At 45.4% G+C, this 17,750-nt stretch overlaps 1 protein-coding gene and 1 pseudogene across 1 annotated transcript in view; one reads left to right on the forward strand and one right to left on the reverse strand.

Annotated features, from left to right (window-relative positions):
- The window catches only part of TCF7L1 (transcription factor 7 like 1), a 155,777-nt gene that overhangs the window by 126,133 nt on the left and 11,894 nt on the right, over positions 1-17,750 (forward strand). The window contains exon 4 of the mRNA XM_063079057.1: positions 5,997-6,080. Coding sequence (XP_062935127.1) covers positions 5,997-6,080 — 84 coding nt within the window. The remainder of the gene's footprint in view (positions 1-5,996; positions 6,081-17,750) is intronic.
- On the reverse strand, positions 11,823-17,678 carry LOC134363211 (merlin-like; annotated as a pseudogene).

Raw genomic sequence — 17,750 nt, forward strand, 5'->3', positions numbered from 1 at the left:
GCAGATCGATATGGCACGTTCTGAGTACGAAGCTTAGTGCAGCGGGTGTCAGGGAACAGTGAGGGTCCAAGCCAGAAGGACAGGTTGGTGCTGGATTGCTGGTGAAGCTAACCAGGGAAGGGTGTTAAGCGGGGAAGAGATCTGATTGGTTGGGTTTTGGAAGGCCAAATTGTAGGTGTTTGGAAGGCCATTGCAGTAATGCAGGTGAGAAGCGATGCGTTTCCCAACTGTGGCAGAAGGGAGAGTAAGGAAAGACTCATAGTCTCTTCACATTTTTCATTTATCATCCAATTCTTCATGTTAAGAATTCTTGTTTAAAAGCAAGAGGAGACATTCTGAACACTGTCATCACTGTGGTGGAAGCCATCTGCCCGCGGGGTTTGGGTTGTTAGCCTGGTTTTCCTGGGTGGCAGTGCACACTGTACATCTGAGAAGGAAGTGTGAAAAATCCTCACTTCTTTGTTAAAAGGGACTCTGGCTCTGGGTCCTCAGAGTCACCATTTACCACGGGGGACCAAAGAGGCAGGAAAGACCAGCCACGTAAACTGGGAGCCTGGGCTTCTGCAACAGATGCACAAAAATGGGTGAGACTGGGAAGCTAAAGCAAAGGACTCTTTGTCTGCACTCCAGGCCTGTCCTGTAGAAGCAGCAGGGTTGTTCTGTGGCCTCGAGTTTTCCCACCCGGGAAGTTTTTGGAGATGACTTATTTTCCTTGCTTGCAACAGTAGTAGTGCGCCCCTATGGATTCTGTAACATGAAGCTTTGTTTCCTCTCTTGCCTGGGCCGTGTTTAAAGGTTTTCTGTGAGAACATGGGAACAGGGAGAATGTGGGCGTTCCCCAGGGTCCTGTAGAGTCCTGTCCACACAAAGCTGGTGTGGGACAGCTTGGGTATGGCTGGGGCAGGGGCCCTTCCTACCTTCTGGGAGCCTGAGGGTTAATCTCTGTAGCTCATTGGCAGTTCTGCCTCTGCACGGGGCATGCTGGGATTTCCTCCCAGCTGTTTTACATCACGAAGATTTGTGTGTTGGGGAAATTCCAGGGCACAGCTGCAATTAATCTGCTGCATGGTCTCCAAGTGAAGCAGGGATTCTGTAGGGTGGATTCTCCGCCTCCCTACAGGAAAAGGGGCTCTAGCTCTCTAGTAAGAGCATCCTTCAGAGGGACCCTTCCCTAGGCCCAAGTCGAGCAGAAACAGCCCACCTGGCCAAGGGCTTGCCCCAAAGAGGGCTCCCAGAAGGGGTCCACAAAGTGGAAAGGGACCCAGAACATTAAGAAAAATAAGAGCATCACCTCTCTAAATTAATAAAGCCCAAATAACACTTATAGCAACACTTGATAAAGATGTCACACACAAAAAAGAAGACTTTTGTTCATCCTTACTTAGGAATGTAGAAGTAAAAAATTTTTGAACACTCATGATTAGCATTCCATGATACAGAACAAGAAAAAACAAACCATCATGACCAGATAGGGTTGACCTGGGGAATGCAGAGGTGCCTTAGTGTAAGGAAATCTGGGCCGGCCCCGTGGCGCACTCGGGAGAGTGCAGCGCTTGGGAGCATAGCGGCGCTCCTGCCGCGGGTTCGGATCCTATATAGGAATGGCCGGTGTGCTCACTGGCTGAGTGCTGTGCGGGCGACACCAAGCCAAGGGTTGCGATCCCCTTACTGGTCACAAAAAAGACAAAAAAAAAAAAAAAAATAGCTCTTAGTGTAAGGAAATCTACTACTATGTATACATCTCACGAATGAAACATAAGAGAAACCACATGACTATTTTGTTAGATGCTGAAAGAATTCAGTAACTGTTGCAATGAAAACAATATAAAAATAGGAATACAATCATCTTCCTTAACAAGGGAAAGACATATTCTAAACCACAGCCTCACTCTACTCCACTGTGAGTCATGACAGCAGTACCCCAGTCCCTGAAAAAGTGTTTCCCAGACTCAGTGAGATTGGAAGACTGCATACTGTCCTGTCTCAGAGAGTCACAGCACAGAGTAGCATGTTAGTAGTGTATGTAAATCAATGACTGTAGTGTAGTAACTGCCATTTGGGTTTAGTTTTTCTTTCTACTTTTGCATCAGAAGAGAGTCCTTACACCTTTGACAGCACCCCAGAAGTGGCAGCTCTCACTCTTGCTAGGCCGTCAGTTGCGGTGTTGCCACACAGGCCCAGTGTCTCCCATTCCCCTGGGCGCCCCCCAGGAGGGAGGTGGCTGGACCGCCCTGTGTACCCATCTTCACTATGTGCTGAAGCCCAGCCAGGAAACACTGGTCAGGAGCTGGGCCTTGTGTGGCCTGTCGGATGGAGCCTAGACTGGGCGTGCAGAAACCAGCAGTTGTGATTTGCCCACATACCATTACGGTGCAAAAAATCTAAACTCACCCACACTTAATCCCCAAGGACATGCTTCCTTCAATGAGTGACTCCCCTCAGGGTGCTCGTGGGGCTGGCCTCACACAAGAATTACAGGTAAGAGCTTTATTTCCACTATAGTTGGGCTGGGCCTGACCTAGGAATTCAGAACTGCCCAGCCACCTCCAAATTTCTGGTGCTGCAGTGGAAGAGAATTGTAAGGAGGGTTGCTGACTCCTGTTGCCCCAATTCATGGTTCTGGGAAGCTCAGCCATCCCTTTAGAAAGCTCCTTTCCTCAGAATTGCAATGCAGAGGTATTCCATGGCTAAGCTGCAGGGGCTCCATCCAAAGTCTTCTAGGTCTTCCCCCACCCCATTACTAAATTTGAAATCTTTAAAAAAAAAAAAAAAAAAAAAAAAAAAGCAAAAAGTAGAAAGAGGGAAGTTGGAATCCTTCATTCTCCATATCCTTACCTCCCAGAATGAATTCCTCTCTGCATATCCCCCCACCTCCCCTCCAGGAGAGGCAGGAGTAGGATGGATCCTGGGCGAGATGCATGCTGTTCCCAGACCCACCTTTCCTCTCTGCTCTCTTTCCCCACACTGTTTGACAAGTCTGTAAGCGACCAGACTTCAGTGGTGCGCAGGACTAAGGATTTTCACCCATCCTCCAAGATTCCAGGTATCAGTTAAAATCAGTGAGTGAGAGTGGACCCTAAGGGGAGAAGAGGCCAGTGTGGTCTCCTCTTCCCACCAGAAGCCCAAGACACCTTGTTAGCTAGGTAAAAAGCCACGCACATGGTAAGCAACTAAAAATAGTAGCTATTACTAAAAGCTCTTACTATGAACATATGTAGATTTATACCTTCATATCCCCAGTACCAAGGCAGACAAACCCTCATGGAGCTCACAGTATATTGGGTGCCAGCTCATTGGCCATTACAGCAGTGATTCTCAGTGAGAGGCAATACTTTCCCCTCACCCCAGGAGACATTTGGCAGAGTCTAAAGACATTTTTGATGATCACAACTGGGCGAGAAGCTCCTGGCATTTAGTAGGTAGAGGCCAGGAATGCTGCTAATCATCACAAGACAGTTCCCACCCCACACCCAACAACAAATTATCCAGCCCAAAGTGTCAGTAGTGCCAGGGTTGAGAAACCCTGCACTATAGTCCTGCAAGCCAGCTGGACCAAGCAATCCATAAGATCACCTGACTGTATTATTTAAGACCCACAACTCTAGTATGTCCCAAGCCAGGAGTCACATTCCTTTGGGCCATCGCCATATGATCTGAGGACATCCCTGGTAAGCCAACAAGTATAAAGAGCGTTCTGCTTGTGTCTTCATGACTCTAAATAGGGAGCCAATAGAGTTGATGGATTTTATGGGAACCCTTCTATCACATTTAATGTTGGGGGGTGGATTTGGGGACACTTCTCTTTAGCACCTGATGTTTGCTATTGTAGTTCAATTTTATTTTTATTTATTTTTTTTGGTAGCTGGCCAGTACAGGGATCTGAACCCTTTGACCTTGGTGTTATAATACTGTGCTCTAACCAACTGAGCTAACCAGCCAGCCTGTGTAGTTCATTTTAAAAACAAGCAAAAATGTTCAGGTTGTTGCTTCTAGAAAAACGAGTCTGGTGTTCAGCACTGAAGTACAAGCTCTGGCCACCTCAAGCATCCCTGCAGGAGAGCATTGACATGTATGTTCGCTCCATTTCTGGGTGGCCAGATAGAAAAGGAGAGAGAAAAACCCATCAGAGCACAAAAAAGGTTGGAGGTCGGGAATGTTCAAGAAGATGGCGTTAGGAAGAGCTTCATGACTCGTGGTGTAGCAAAAAGTGTGGGATTAGTAGTCCAGAGAGCTGTGCTCCAGCTCCAGTGCTCATACATAAAGTTGGGCAAGCCATTCAGCCTGTATTTATACCCTTTAGCTCATCCGAAAATTTGGGACTGTCACCCTACCTGTGATAGCAGGGTTGCTGTGATAACTGGGTTGTGTGTATGAAAATGCTCTGAAATTTGCAAATGTAGCACAAATATGTTATTCACTGTGGAAATGAGTTTAACTAAGGAAATCAGTGTTTGTCCAGTGTTCTTAACTTGTCAAAGGCATTGAAATCATCTGGGAAGTGTAGGCTCAGGGTAGGGCTAGAGATGGGTGGAGGTGGGAAGGGAGGAAGAAGATAGGGTCAGCAGAGGGCAGGGCAGAGATGACACTCTGATGAGGGGAGGGGGATGCAGGGTACCGAAGGCCCAGGGAGAAAAGACTGTCCTTATTCATGGGGCCTCCAGTGCCCTCTCCATTCCTGCCTCCCGCGGCCAGGCCTGCTTGGCTCCTCCCACCTGCTGTTTGTGCCCCTTGCTGGCCTTTGGCAAATGTGTCCTTGGGTCGTTATTCCTGCCTGTTGAAAGCTCAGCCCCTGCCCTCCCAGTCAAGGCTTGTGGTTGGTGAAGAGCAGAGGGACTTTCTGGGGCTCTGCCTCCACTTTCCTGCTCCCATGCACACGATGTGAAGCCAGATCATGAGTTTGTTTTTTCTTTTCTGAAATTGAACAACCAGAGCAAGGGATGATTCAAAGACTTCTTTCTGGCTCTCTGAAACTCTTCCTATTAATTCCCAAAGTAGTGTCAAGGATTCTGGAGAGAGACTGCCTTGCTGGTCTGCTGCCCCGAAGCACCCTGTCAACGTTGACACTGAGACAACATGCGTGTTTTTGCTCTTGGCAAAGACTAATGGTTTGCTTATGGCAATAATAGCTGCCATTTATCAAACGTCTCCCATGTGCCAGGCACTGCATTCAATTCTTGACTTTGTCCCTATTCCTTCTAACAACCTATAAAGGTACTGATAATAGCCTTGCCTTACAGATGACAAAACTGAGACTCAGAGTAGTTAAGTCACTTGTCCAGAGTCACACAGCTTACGCTGGCAGAATGAGAACCTGAACCCATGGATGCTGGACTCAGAGCCCCACTGCCGCTCCACCCACTCCTTCCAGGTCCTTGCTGGGGTGGAAAAGAGGCTTTTCTTTTAAAGAAAGTGTGTGTGTGCATTCGTGATTTACTGTTTGGGTTGGTTTGAGTTTTTTGCAATGACACATGGGAGAGGGTGGGGTTCTGGGTAATCTTTTCAAGGCCAAGAAACACTCTAATGAAGTAAAGAGAAGCATCCTTGAGTATGACACTGCGAGTTCAGGCAGATGGTTTTTATTCATTTGTTCACCAGATACTTCTAGAGAGGCTGTTTCTTAGGGAGCATGCATGTGGTGCTGTGAGAGATGGAGATGAATCGGGCAGGATCACCCTCTGGGTGCGTCTGTTCCCCTGATGATCCCTGCATGTCCCGTGTCTAGAGCAGGGAGGACTTGAGCCTCACCGATAGGCTCTTTGAATATTTTCATCAGTTGTGCTGGAATGTTCCCCACATAAAGTTCGGCTTAGTTGTCATCTGCGTCCCCCCAGAGTGACAGAGGGGATGTGGTGGTAGGGAGGGTTGTAAACATGTCCAGTACAGAACGTGTGGAGTTAGGATGGCAGGCCTCCCTCACTGCAGAGTCCCGCTGCTCACTTTGGGCACTTGGGAGGTCTCATCTCACCATCTGCTTTGTCTTTCTGTCCCCTGTGCAGTACCTGCAGATGAAATGGCCTCTCCTCGATGTCCCCTCCAGTGCCACAGTCAAGGACACGAGATCACCATCTCCGGCACACTTGGTAAGTCTGTTTCACCTTATAGCACCAAAGGGACACTCTAGCTGGCCTCATGTCTCCACCTTTCCAAAGCTGATGGTGTCTCACAGTGTTTCCTCAAGTTCATGAGCACAGCGAGGAAGAGCTGAGCAGTTGGGGGTTAACAGTTAGGTTCCCCCATCCCATATACCTCAACACACACACACACACACACACACACACAGCCTCCAGTGTTGTGAGATTGGAAACGCCAGCCCACACACACACACACGCGCGCGCACACAGACACACACACACAGACACACACACACACAGACACACACACAGACACACACACACACACACACACACACACACTCTCTCTCTCTCTCTCTCTCTCCAGTGTTGTGAGATTGGTAACGCCAGCCCCCTGGCTGTTAGCCCTGCTTCTTCCTGGAAGACTGCCTCAGACCCTTCCCTGCTGCCATCTGAATCCCTTGCCAACTTCACATGGCAGGGATGTCCTTTCGGTCCCATTGGAGCTCGTTCAGTGTTGCCACCTCTTCTCCCTCAGAGCTGCGAGGCCACAGTTGAAGAGGCTCTTCTGTACAGGGTGTTAGAGGAGAGAATTCATTAAAATATGTGCAAACAAAAGCCCCACGGGGCAGCTGAGCCTCTTCTGTGGCAACACTGGGCCTCAAAGGAAGGTCTGGATGGTCCTGGGAGACGGGAGCAGTGGGGTCCTCAGGATCTGCACAGGGCTGTAATCCAAAGCAAACAGGAGATGTTCTAGGAACGGAACCTTGCATTCCATTCTTCTGGACTTTTCTTAGGAACTTGGGTCAACCTTTGCCTTCAGACCCCCTCACCCCACAAGCTGACTGGTGTTCACCCACCTTCCACTGAGTCTCAGAACCATAGAGGATGAAGCTGGAAAGACCCACATCTGGCATGAGCTGTCCATCTACAGACAAGCAGACCTAGGGCTTCATTGTTGCCACCCTGTACTGGGTATGAGGCATTGGGGATGCATGATGTTTTTTAAAACTTTAGCATGGAAAAATTTAAAGATACATAAAAGTGTAGAGAATTGTGTAATGAACCCCCATGTTCCTTTCGCTCACACTCTCCCCCCAACCACATTGAGTTTTAAAGCGAATCCCAGACATATTATTTTATCCTATAGGACGTTTTTTTTTTTTTTTTTGGCAGGGGCGGGGCTGGATGGTAAGGAGATCCGAACCCTTGACTTTAGTGTTATCAGCACCACGCTCTAACCAAGTGAACTACCTGGCCAGCCACATAGGACATTTTCAAATACACTAATAATCCCTGTTCGTAAAAGCTTAGAGTCTAGTTGAGGAGAAAGAAGACATACATAGAAAGATAAATGGTGGCACAGTGAGTCTGTGTGATCCCGGTAATAACAAGACCAGCTTACAGTGGTAGAACCCTTGGGAGTTTACAATGTGATGTCACGTGTAGCTCTCAGATGATGGTCACAGCCATCCGAGAGAAGCAGGCAAGGATGACTGTGTAGGGAACAGTTTATGCCAGCCCTCCAGGGTTGGCTGCCCCTGAGAGGTGCGGATCCATGGTGGCAGGTTCCGTGACCGGTCATCAAGGCACGAGCAAGCCTGGCGAACAAGTGTCCTGGGAGTAGGCTGGGGTGGTGGTGGTTCTGGCCCCCAGACTCTCATTGGGATGACCAAGTGCAAGATATAGGTGCCCTCTAGTGGTGCGAGTCAGCCACAGCCGCTCCACTACAGACCTGGCTTGTCCCCTCCCCTCCCAGCCGTAGGTCTTTCAGTGTTTCAGATCTCTGCCCTGCCTCCCCCATCCTGTGCCGACCCCAGTCCCCTCCAGCAGACGCTGAGATGGCTGGGCCCTCTGTCATTCTGTGCATGTTGTCTTATCTCCATCTACTCATAGAGGATGTGATTGCCCTTTGAAAACTAACGCAGGTACTCTGAGTTTCCCATCCTTCCTGTTGCACAGAGCAGTCCATCTCTGAAAAATCAAAGAAAAGCCCTGTGTCTGGCCTTCCTCCTCCTGTGAGCATTTTCCTATTTCCTTTCTAATGTTTACTGCCCAACTTCTCACACCTCCATTGCTGCTTCATTGACACTGCAACCTGGCCCAGCTCTCCAGTTGCCATCTCATAACAGTCCAATCATCTTCCTGCTTTTTCTCAACACCAGTGACATCTGACAGCATTTCCTACTCTGCTTCCTGTACTCTTCTTTTCACTGGCTCCAAAATAGTGTATTAATATATAGTGTCAGGTCTCTGTCCTTTCTAAGCTTCTATTTTATTTCTAGACTCTTTTCCTGAAATAGGCCGGCTACTCATTATTACTTATTAAATTATTACTATTATTTCTGCCAGCGTGACAGAAAAATACATGAAATACTTAAACTCACAAGAAGGTTCTACACCCACAGTTGCAACTGTCAAACATCCAACCACTGCACACATGTGCTCTGCAAATAGTCATTCAGCATTGTGGTGAAGCAGGGACCCTTACTTTGTCTGAGGGCAGAGAAGCATGAATTTGATACACATTACATTGTAGATAGCAAATTGGATAATTTTCTAATAAATTGTATATTATCATACTCTGTAGTCTAATATAGCAGAGCAGAAACAGGACTCAAAAGCTTAAGGAGCATTTATGAGAGAAAACCTTAACATTAATTTGGAATTCTACAGATTGGGAGAAAACTTTTTAATTTTAGAGCCAGAGCACCTCATTCCACTTTCTGAGAGGTGTGTGCACGTAGGAGCAAAAACCCGAGATGCCTGGGGAGGAGGGTGCACATGCTGGAGGCTGTTAAGTATAGTGGTTTTGAATCCCAGCTGCTCATTCTATTTGTGCAGCTCCAGGCAAATTACCTCATCTCTCTTTGCCTCAGTTTCCTCATCCTTTTTTTTTTTTTTTTTTGGTGGCTGGCCAGTACAGGAATCCAAACCTTTGGCCTCGGTGTTACAGCACCATGCTCTAACCAACTGAGCTAACCAGCCAGCCCTTCCTCATCTATTAAATGGAGATTAGAAGAAGACTTACCTCATACATAGAGTCGTGCGAAAATGAGCCAGTGTATTGTAATGAGTATAGGGTTGTGTCTAGCACAAAATAAGCCCTCAATAACTATTCACCTCCCACTACCACCACCATCACCACCACCACTGCTACCACTACCTCTACTATTATTAAGAAATTAGAGAGGGAAAGAACAATTAAAATACTGTTTAATTAGCAAAACTAAGAGGTAATGAGGGCCTGAATTAGGTGCCAGAACAAATGGACAGATTGCAAAAGTAATAGAGATAATGAGTCTATAGAATTTAGCATCTAATCCCCCAAGGATATGATTTAATTGGTCTGGGGTGGAGCTGGTATCTTAGTTTTTTAAGCTCCCTGGGAGATTCTAAGGAGCAGCCAGAGTTGAGAATCATTGCTGTAATTGCAAGCAAATCATTGCCATAATGGTAATGTGGAAGGAGGAGCTGAAGACATCCAGTTTACTAGCTGCGGGTTCCTCTCTAGGCTAGAGGTGTGAGCAGGGCTTAAAGGTTTTGGGGAGGTAGTCACAAAGGTTTGGGTGCTGGCTTTTTTATTAGAGAAATTAAGTCCCTTGAGATTATGAAATTTATTTTAGAATCAGGAGTAAAATATTTTAATATGAGGTTTGCCCTGGCAGTAGAGCAGATGCAGGAAACAGCCTGCATACTTGCAGAGATTTAGTGAGTCATGTAGAAGCTGTCTGTCAAGGAAATGTGTATAAACAAGTTATAACTGGGCCAGGGCAGGGGATGGAGTTAGGTGTTTAATAATTTGGGTTTTACACCTTCAAAACAAGTTCTACACACTAACACAACCCACACACATTTTGTTATGTATCTTTTCAGTCGTGTGTGTGTGTGTGTGTGTGTGTGTGTGTGTGTGTGTACCTATAACTTTCTCTATGATACCACAATGCTTCCTGTCCAAGTAGATGCTGAAGAAATTCTACAGTCACAGACAAATGAGGCCAAAGGCCAGGAGACAAATAATCCAGGTCATTTAGAAATGGTTTTAGTTCTCCGGAAAGTTTAGAATGACTTACTCCAGTTTTTTAGAGAACAGTCATATGCTCCAGGGTTTTTTGTTTTGTTTTGTTTTTTAATATAAATTTCAGATGTTAGGCTGAGCATCCAAAATCCAAAGCAGGGGAGAACACAAGGAATAAGGAACTGGGGGTAGAGGAAGGTGTAGAGAACAAATCTAGAAGAGGATAGTGCAAAAGCAAAACCATCTACCAGCTTTGAAACTCTGCCACCTCTCTTCCTGGTTGCCTTTTATTTAAATATTTTTTAAGGGTCGGCCCGTGGCTCACTTAGGAGAGTGTGGTGCTGATAACACCAAGGCCACGGGTATAGGGATGGCTGGTTAGCTCACTTGGGAGAGCGTGGTGCTGACAACACCAAGTCAAGGGCTAAGATCCCCTTACCGGTCATCTTTTAAAATAAATAAATAAATAAATATTTTTAAAACTGATAGACATAGATGGTTTCCAGTTTTTGAGCTAAAGTTAACATCCTTGTGCATGTATTTGTGTACATGTGCACTTTTTCCCCATTTTTAAGGTATAATTCACATATACTAAAATTCACCCAAGTGTATATAGTTCTGTGAGTTCTGACAAACTCACATGTGTTCACCACAATCATAGAACAGTTCTGTGTTAGGTTCTCCAGAGAAACAGAACCAACAGGGGTATGTGCGTGCACATGTGCGTATGTGTGTCAAAATAGAGATTTATTTTAAGGTGTTGGCTCACACCATCATGGAGACACAAATGCAAAATCTGCAGGGTGGGCTAGCAGGCTGCAGACTCAGGGAAGAGTTGCAGCAGAGTTCCATTAGATTTTAAGGCTTGAGAATAATCCTTAGGTTCTATTCTCTATCCTCCCAGCTCACCAGAGGCAGCCCTGCCCCTGAGGCCCTGAGCAGCAACCCCACCTTCTGAATCACCTTTGGGGTCATTCTTCCTGTTTCTGGAAGGATAGCATATATTCGCAGCCAGAAAGCTATTGGCACATCCCATAGAATCCCAGAAGTCTGACAGCCTTCCTTCATTTTGTCCCACCTCTGTCTCCGTCAATCCAAGAGGACAGTGTTTCTGCTGAGGTGGTTGATTGGATCCATGAGTCAGACTCATAATCTTTTTGTCATATGATTGTCCAGCAACACCCATGGTGTTCTCTCCAGAACATACTTTCTCATTTTTTACAATATGGATAGGCTGAGAATTTTCCAAATCTTCAAGTTCTGGTTCCTTTCTGCTTAACAGTTTCTTCTTCAATTATCTCTCTGCTCTCACATTTTACTATAAGCCATAAAGAAAAACCAAGCCGTATCTTTGGCTCTTCGTTTAGAAATAGTCTCCACTAAATATCCAAATATTCCTCACTCACAAGTTTTACCTTTAACAAAACACTAGAACACAATTCAGCCAAGTTCTTTTTTTTTTTTTTTTTTTAAAGAAAGATAAATACTTCTTAAAAAAATTAAAGACTCAGGTCAGGAGAACTAGAACACCATGAGAGAAATCTCTAAAGTGTCATAGTTCAAGGCAATTGCAAATAAAGGGGGCTGGGCTCCCCAATCAGCTGGGGAAAGTTCTGGAGCCCCCATGAAAGCCCCCAGCCAGCCCCCTAGAGGTGGTTCCCACAGTGTCTGACCCATCCCGTTGGTGCAGAGAGCAGCAGAAGTGGCAGATCCCAGGAAGGCTGAGTCACCCACTAGAGCTCTTCAGAGAAGGGCACTCAGGACTTGGTGCTGCGCACAGTGAACTTTTTAATGGTATTGTGCTTGCTGCGGCCGCTGCCCCTGTCAGAATTCTCATTGTGGGGAATATCCAGAGCTGTCTCCCTCTCTTTTAGTTTCCAGGCCTCGATCACTGTCGTGAGTTCGTTGAGCTGCTCCTGCAGATGCTTGCTCATTTCCATACATTCTACTTTTTTTCTCTATCTCCATGGAAAGCCTCTTCATGTCAGTATCTTTGAAGTCAAAAGACAGGCTGTCACTAATGAGGTTTAAGCTTGGTATGTCAGGGGGCAGCAGTGCTGGAACTGGGTTCATGGGTGGGTATGTGGACCTGGTGACAATTTCCAGGAGCTTTTGCTTTGCTCTTTGCTCTGCCTCATGGACTTCTGGCAGGTCCTGCTTCAACTGATCTGCCTCTTTGGCCCTCCCCTGTGACTCTCTGGCCATCTTCAGCACTAGCACCTCCACCTTCTCCATCAGGTGCTTCTCCTCCATCTGAGTGACCGTGGCCTTGATGCACTGCATTTACTTTTTGGCCAAGAGGTCCGCGTCTCCTCACACCACATCAGTGCATCATTGGCCATTGTTGCCTGTTTTTTCATCTGCAGCAGCCTCCTCTCCAATTCACCCTTGTGCATTCAGCCTCCTCCCTCGTCTTCTTCTCTTGAGCGAGGTGCTGCTGCTCTGTCTGCTTTCCAGCCTTCTCCTCCCTGGCCTGGGCTTTCATCTGCTGAACTTCCAAAGAATTGGCCTGCCTTCTCGTAAATAGGTCATGGTTCCCAATACATAGCTGGAGAATCAGCTTATTAATACAAAGCTTTGAGGAGTTTAATTTGAAGACATCAATTTTCTTATCCAGTGGTTTAATAGTGAACTCCTTGTCACTTTATGAGATGTTTCAGATTTCATTCCATGGACAGATCTTGGGGGTCAGCCTGTTCTCAGGGTCATAGATGTGAAGCCCCAGAGCATCCATTCCAGGCAATAGTTCTGCACCCTTTTTATTCCAGATTGCAAAGTAGTTCACGCCGTATATCTCCGGGTTCTGAACTCTCTTCAAATATTCCATTTCAGCTTCTTCCCTGGCTCGGCCTCGGTGCTCTGTGTACCAGGTGGCAATTCCCTCCTCCCACATTTCCAGACTCATTTGATACAGATATTAATTACCCTTTTTGGAAGCAATTCCTCTTGGGCCAAAAATCCCCTCTTGTGAACAAAGGGGTTGTTGTCACCATACTTGGCCTGGATGGCTTAAGAAGCCAAGAGCACAGAAGCCTCAGGAGGGCAATAGATCTTTTCATCTAAAATCTTCTTCTTTAACTGCAAGAGGAGTGAACATTACGTGATCTCCTGAACCAGCTTCTCCTCAGCATTCTCAGGATAAAATTTGGCCAGGAAGTGAAAGATGACTGGTTCTTCCTTTGAAACATCATTATTCGGCACCTTCTTGTCTATTTTGAGCCAGGCCGTGGTGTCCTTGATTGTGTACTGTGGTCCAAAGAACCAGGTTTCCCAGAGCCCCAGAGTCCAGCACACCAAATCAAATAGGTCCTTCCGTCTACACTTGGTCTTGCAGTTGAACTCCATCTCAGTGTCCATGGTGACAGTCCACCTGGTGAACATCTTGGGCTGCTTCCTTTTTAGCCAGCTGAAGCTCATGCAGGAAGTAATGGCCCTGGCCGTTACTTGTGTCCCGAGGCCTGTGCTCTGGGCCTGTTAGCCCCCCTGGAGGAGCCTCAAGGCCACTATGGTGGCCAGTCAGTCAGCCTGGGAGTGGTCTGGGTGGTGAGGGTTCCCAGTAGCCACCATGGGCCATGAGGACTCTGTCCTGGGAATGGAAAGGGGAGTTGGGAGACAGGCCCTGATGGTGGCAGGGAGGGTGGCAGGGAAGGGATGTGAGCTGGGACTGACAGGGCATGTGCAGCCTGGCACTACAGGACTCAGGCCAGGTCAGCCAAGTTCTTTGCCACTTTATAACAAGGATTACTTTTCCTCCAGTGTCCAGTAACATGTTCTTCATTTCCATATGAAGCCTCACCAAAAGTACCTTCAATGTCCAAGTTTCTACCAACAGTCTCTTTGTGGCAATCTAGGCTTTTTCTCTTTTTTCAGTGGCTAGTCAGTACAGGAATCGACCCCTGGACCTTGGTGTTTAACAGTGTCATGCTCTAACCAGCTGAGCTAACTGGCTGGCCCAATCTAGGCTTTTTCTAATATGCATCTCAAAACTCTTCCAACGTCTACCCATTATCCAGTTCAAAAGCCACTTCCACATTTTTAGGTATTTGTTACAGCAGCACCCTACTTCTCAGTATGATAATCTATTAGTTTGCTAAGGCTGCCGTAACAAAATACCATAGACTGGCTTAAACCATAGAAATTTATTTTCTCACTGTTCTGGAGTTAGAAGTCCAAGAACAAGGAGTTGGCAGGTTTGGTTTCTCTTGAGGCCTTTCTCCTCGGCTTGCAGATGAACACCTTCTCACTGGGTCCTCACATGGCCTTTCCTCTATGTGAACATCCTTGATATGTCTTTTGGATGTCCATATTTCCTTTTCTTATAAGGACACCAGTCAGATTGGATTGGAGCCCATCCTAACGGCCTCGTCTTAACTTAATCACCTCTTAAAGTCCCTATCTCCAAATACATTCTGAGGTGCTGGGAATTAGGTCCTCAACATATGAATTTGGGGGGGACACAGTTCAGCCTACAACTAGTGCTACTGCCCCCCTCAAATTTCCCTTGCCCCACTGATCTGTTTTCTGTCCCTATGGTTTTGCTTTTTCCTGCACATCATATAAATGAAATCATGCAGTATCTAACCTCTCAAGTGTGGCTTTCATTTAGCAAGATGCATTTGAGATTCGTCCGTGCTATTATGTGTGTAAATAGCTTGCTGACTAATATTCCATTATATGGATAAACCACAGTTTGTTTATCCATTTACCAACTGAAGGACCTTTGGGTTGTTTTTAGATTTGGGTGATTATGAGTAAATACTATAAATATATTTATATAAACTATAGATATAGCTCTCTTGGTTAGAGCATGATTCTGATAAAACAAAGGTCAGGCGTTTGGATCCCTTTAGTGTCCAGCCACCAAAACAAATAAATTAATTAAATAAAATATAGAAAAATTCACATGTAGGCTTTTGTGTGAAAGTAAGTTTCCTTTTCTCTTGGGTAAGTACCTAAGACTGGGATTGCTTTATAAGAAATTGCTGAACTCTTTTCCAAAGTGGTTGTACCATTTTACATTCCTAGCAGAGATGAATAAAAGTTCCACTTGTTCTACATCCTTGCCACCATTTGGTATTGTCAGTCTTTCTGACTTCACTTTCCTTTATTTATTTATTTATTTTTAAAGATGACCGGTAAGGGTATCTTAACCCTTGACTTGGTGTTGTCAGCACCACGCTCACCCAAGCCTATATGGGATCTGAACCCGTGGCCTTGGTGTTATCAGCACCGCACTCTCCCGAGTGAGCCACAGGCCAGCCCTCACTTTCCTTTAAATGTTTGCAAAGCACATATATGCATATATATATATATATATATATATATGGAGAATGGAAAAATTTAAATGGTGGCTGCTTTGGTAAGTGGGGAGTAGAACAGGACTGGGGGAGTGGTTTAAGAAGATTTTTGCTTTCTGCGATATTTATTTAAGAAAGAAGAACAAAATAAAAACTGTAAAAGCAGTAATTAATCCTAGATGGCAGATTTGTGGTATATAGTGTCATTCTTTATACTTTTCTATATTTCTCAAAAAATACTTTTGTAGACCTGGTGTCAGCTATTTTTTTGATAATGCTGTGTAACAAACAATTCCGTGGCTTACAACAACAGACATTTCTTTTCCCACTCAGATCCACAGGTCAGCTGAAGTGGCTCTTTCAGGGTTAAGGGTGAGATTGAGGTCTTCTCCACACGGCTCTCATTCCAGGACCAGTGGCTGTCCAGGGCTGCCCTTCTTGTGACATATGGCAGACACAAGAAGGAAAGCATGTTTAAAGCTTCCTCTCACTTCTTGTCTGCTAACATTCCGTTGGTCAAAGCAAGTCATATGGGCAAGCCTCCTATCAGTGGGGCGAGGGAAGGAAGGAGGAATGATCAGTAAATAATAAAACCTAACACTCTTAGCTGACCTATTGAAGAGTTTGAGTAACATGGAGATATTGTGACCCTTTAACCCTAAATACTTTAATTGTATTTCCTAAGAACAAAGACATTCTCTTAAATAACTGCTGTATAGGTATCATAATCAAGAAAGTAATACTAACATTTCACATTATTATCTAAGTCACAATGTAGATTTGCATTTTAGCAAGTGTCCCAGTAGTATCCGTGATAGCCATGTGTTTTTTCTGGGTCCAGGGTTCAGTCCGGGATCACATATTGCATCATTTGTCACATCTCTTTAGTCTCCTCTGATCTAGCAGAGTTCCTTGGCCTTTCTTTGTCCTTTTTGACCTTCAGCCTTTTACAGGTTAGCTATGTTGTAGAATGTCTCCCCTCATTTTGGGTTTGGCTGATGTTTCCTTGTGATTAGATTCAGGTTGCGCGTTTTCAGCAAGAAGCCACTGCATTAACGCTGTGTCCTTCTCGGTGTGTCCTATCAGGAGGCATGCCTGATGTCCATCTGCCCCAATATTGGTGATATTAGCATCAATTATTTGGTTTGGGTGGTGTCTTCCAAGTGTTTCCCCTATTACTATATGTTGCTTTGTAACTAATAAGTGCTTTGTAGGGCGATGCTTTGAGACCATGCAGATGTTCTGTTTCTCATCCAATTTTCACCCACTAGTTTTAGCAGGCAGTGATGATTTTCTGCCTCCATCATCTCTTCCATTAGTTTCTGTTACTGAGCTTTAGCTTCTTTGAAATTCTTCCTCATATCTCCCAGTTCATTAATGTTAGTATACAGCAGAATTGACATTGTGACAAGTCAAATCTGTACCATTGATAATACTGATGAAAAAGTTCATGATAGACATGGAGAAGAGAAACTAAAAAACCAATGTACAAATAGTATCCCTAAGGAGAGACCAAAACAAATGAAAATGAGAAAGGGCAATAAGAGAGTTAAACTGGGCTTTTACAATGCAAAACTTGAATTTATGGGTCAAAAGAGCTTCTCTGAATGCTACAAAACAAATTGAAAATTGACATTCATCTAGACATAGCCTGGCAACAGTTTGAACTGCAAGGGTCTCAAACATTTCTCTTCAAGCACCAATGCAGAGGGAAAAAGGCTAGTGCCAAAGGAACAAAATAAAGGTAACCTTAGGGTTCTCTTCTGCCATCCTTAATGCCAGTGGGAAAGGGAGTGTTTTGATAAGGAAAGTTTATCCCAAGGATTATATATGCCCAGTCCAACTTGCAAGGACCTCAAAAGCCGCTGCTCAGAAGAAGGATCTGAAGATACATTCAATTCCCTGAGCATATTCTCTCCTGTTGCCCTTCAGAGACTCTTGATTTACTGTTACATCTTTCATAGCCTAGAGCGCACTGTGTGCCACATATCAGGAGCTCGGAAAGTGTTTGTTGACACATTAGTACAGACCCTCATCTCCTCATCCTCTTCTCTCTTCTCCAGCCCACGGACCTCCTTGTGGTTCCTCAAATGTGCCAGACATGCTGCCCCTCAACCCACTGCACAGTGTTCCTTCTGCCAAAATCCTCTTCCATACAATCCTCTTCCATACAATCCTCTTCCATACAATCCTCTTCCATACAATCCTCTTCCATACAAAATCCTCAGTGTACATGTCTAGCTCCCCACCTCCTTCAGTCCTTTCGAAAATGACTTCAAAAGTCATTTTCATATCGACGACTTCCCTGGTCATTCTGTGTAACCCCCCCCCCACACACACACATTTCTACTTTCCCTGACTTAG

The sequence above is a fragment of the Cynocephalus volans genome, chromosome 14, assembly GCF_027409185.1.
Source record: "Cynocephalus volans isolate mCynVol1 chromosome 14, mCynVol1.pri, whole genome shotgun sequence".
In the NCBI taxonomy this organism is placed as follows: domain Eukaryota; kingdom Metazoa; phylum Chordata; class Mammalia; order Dermoptera; family Cynocephalidae; genus Cynocephalus; species Cynocephalus volans.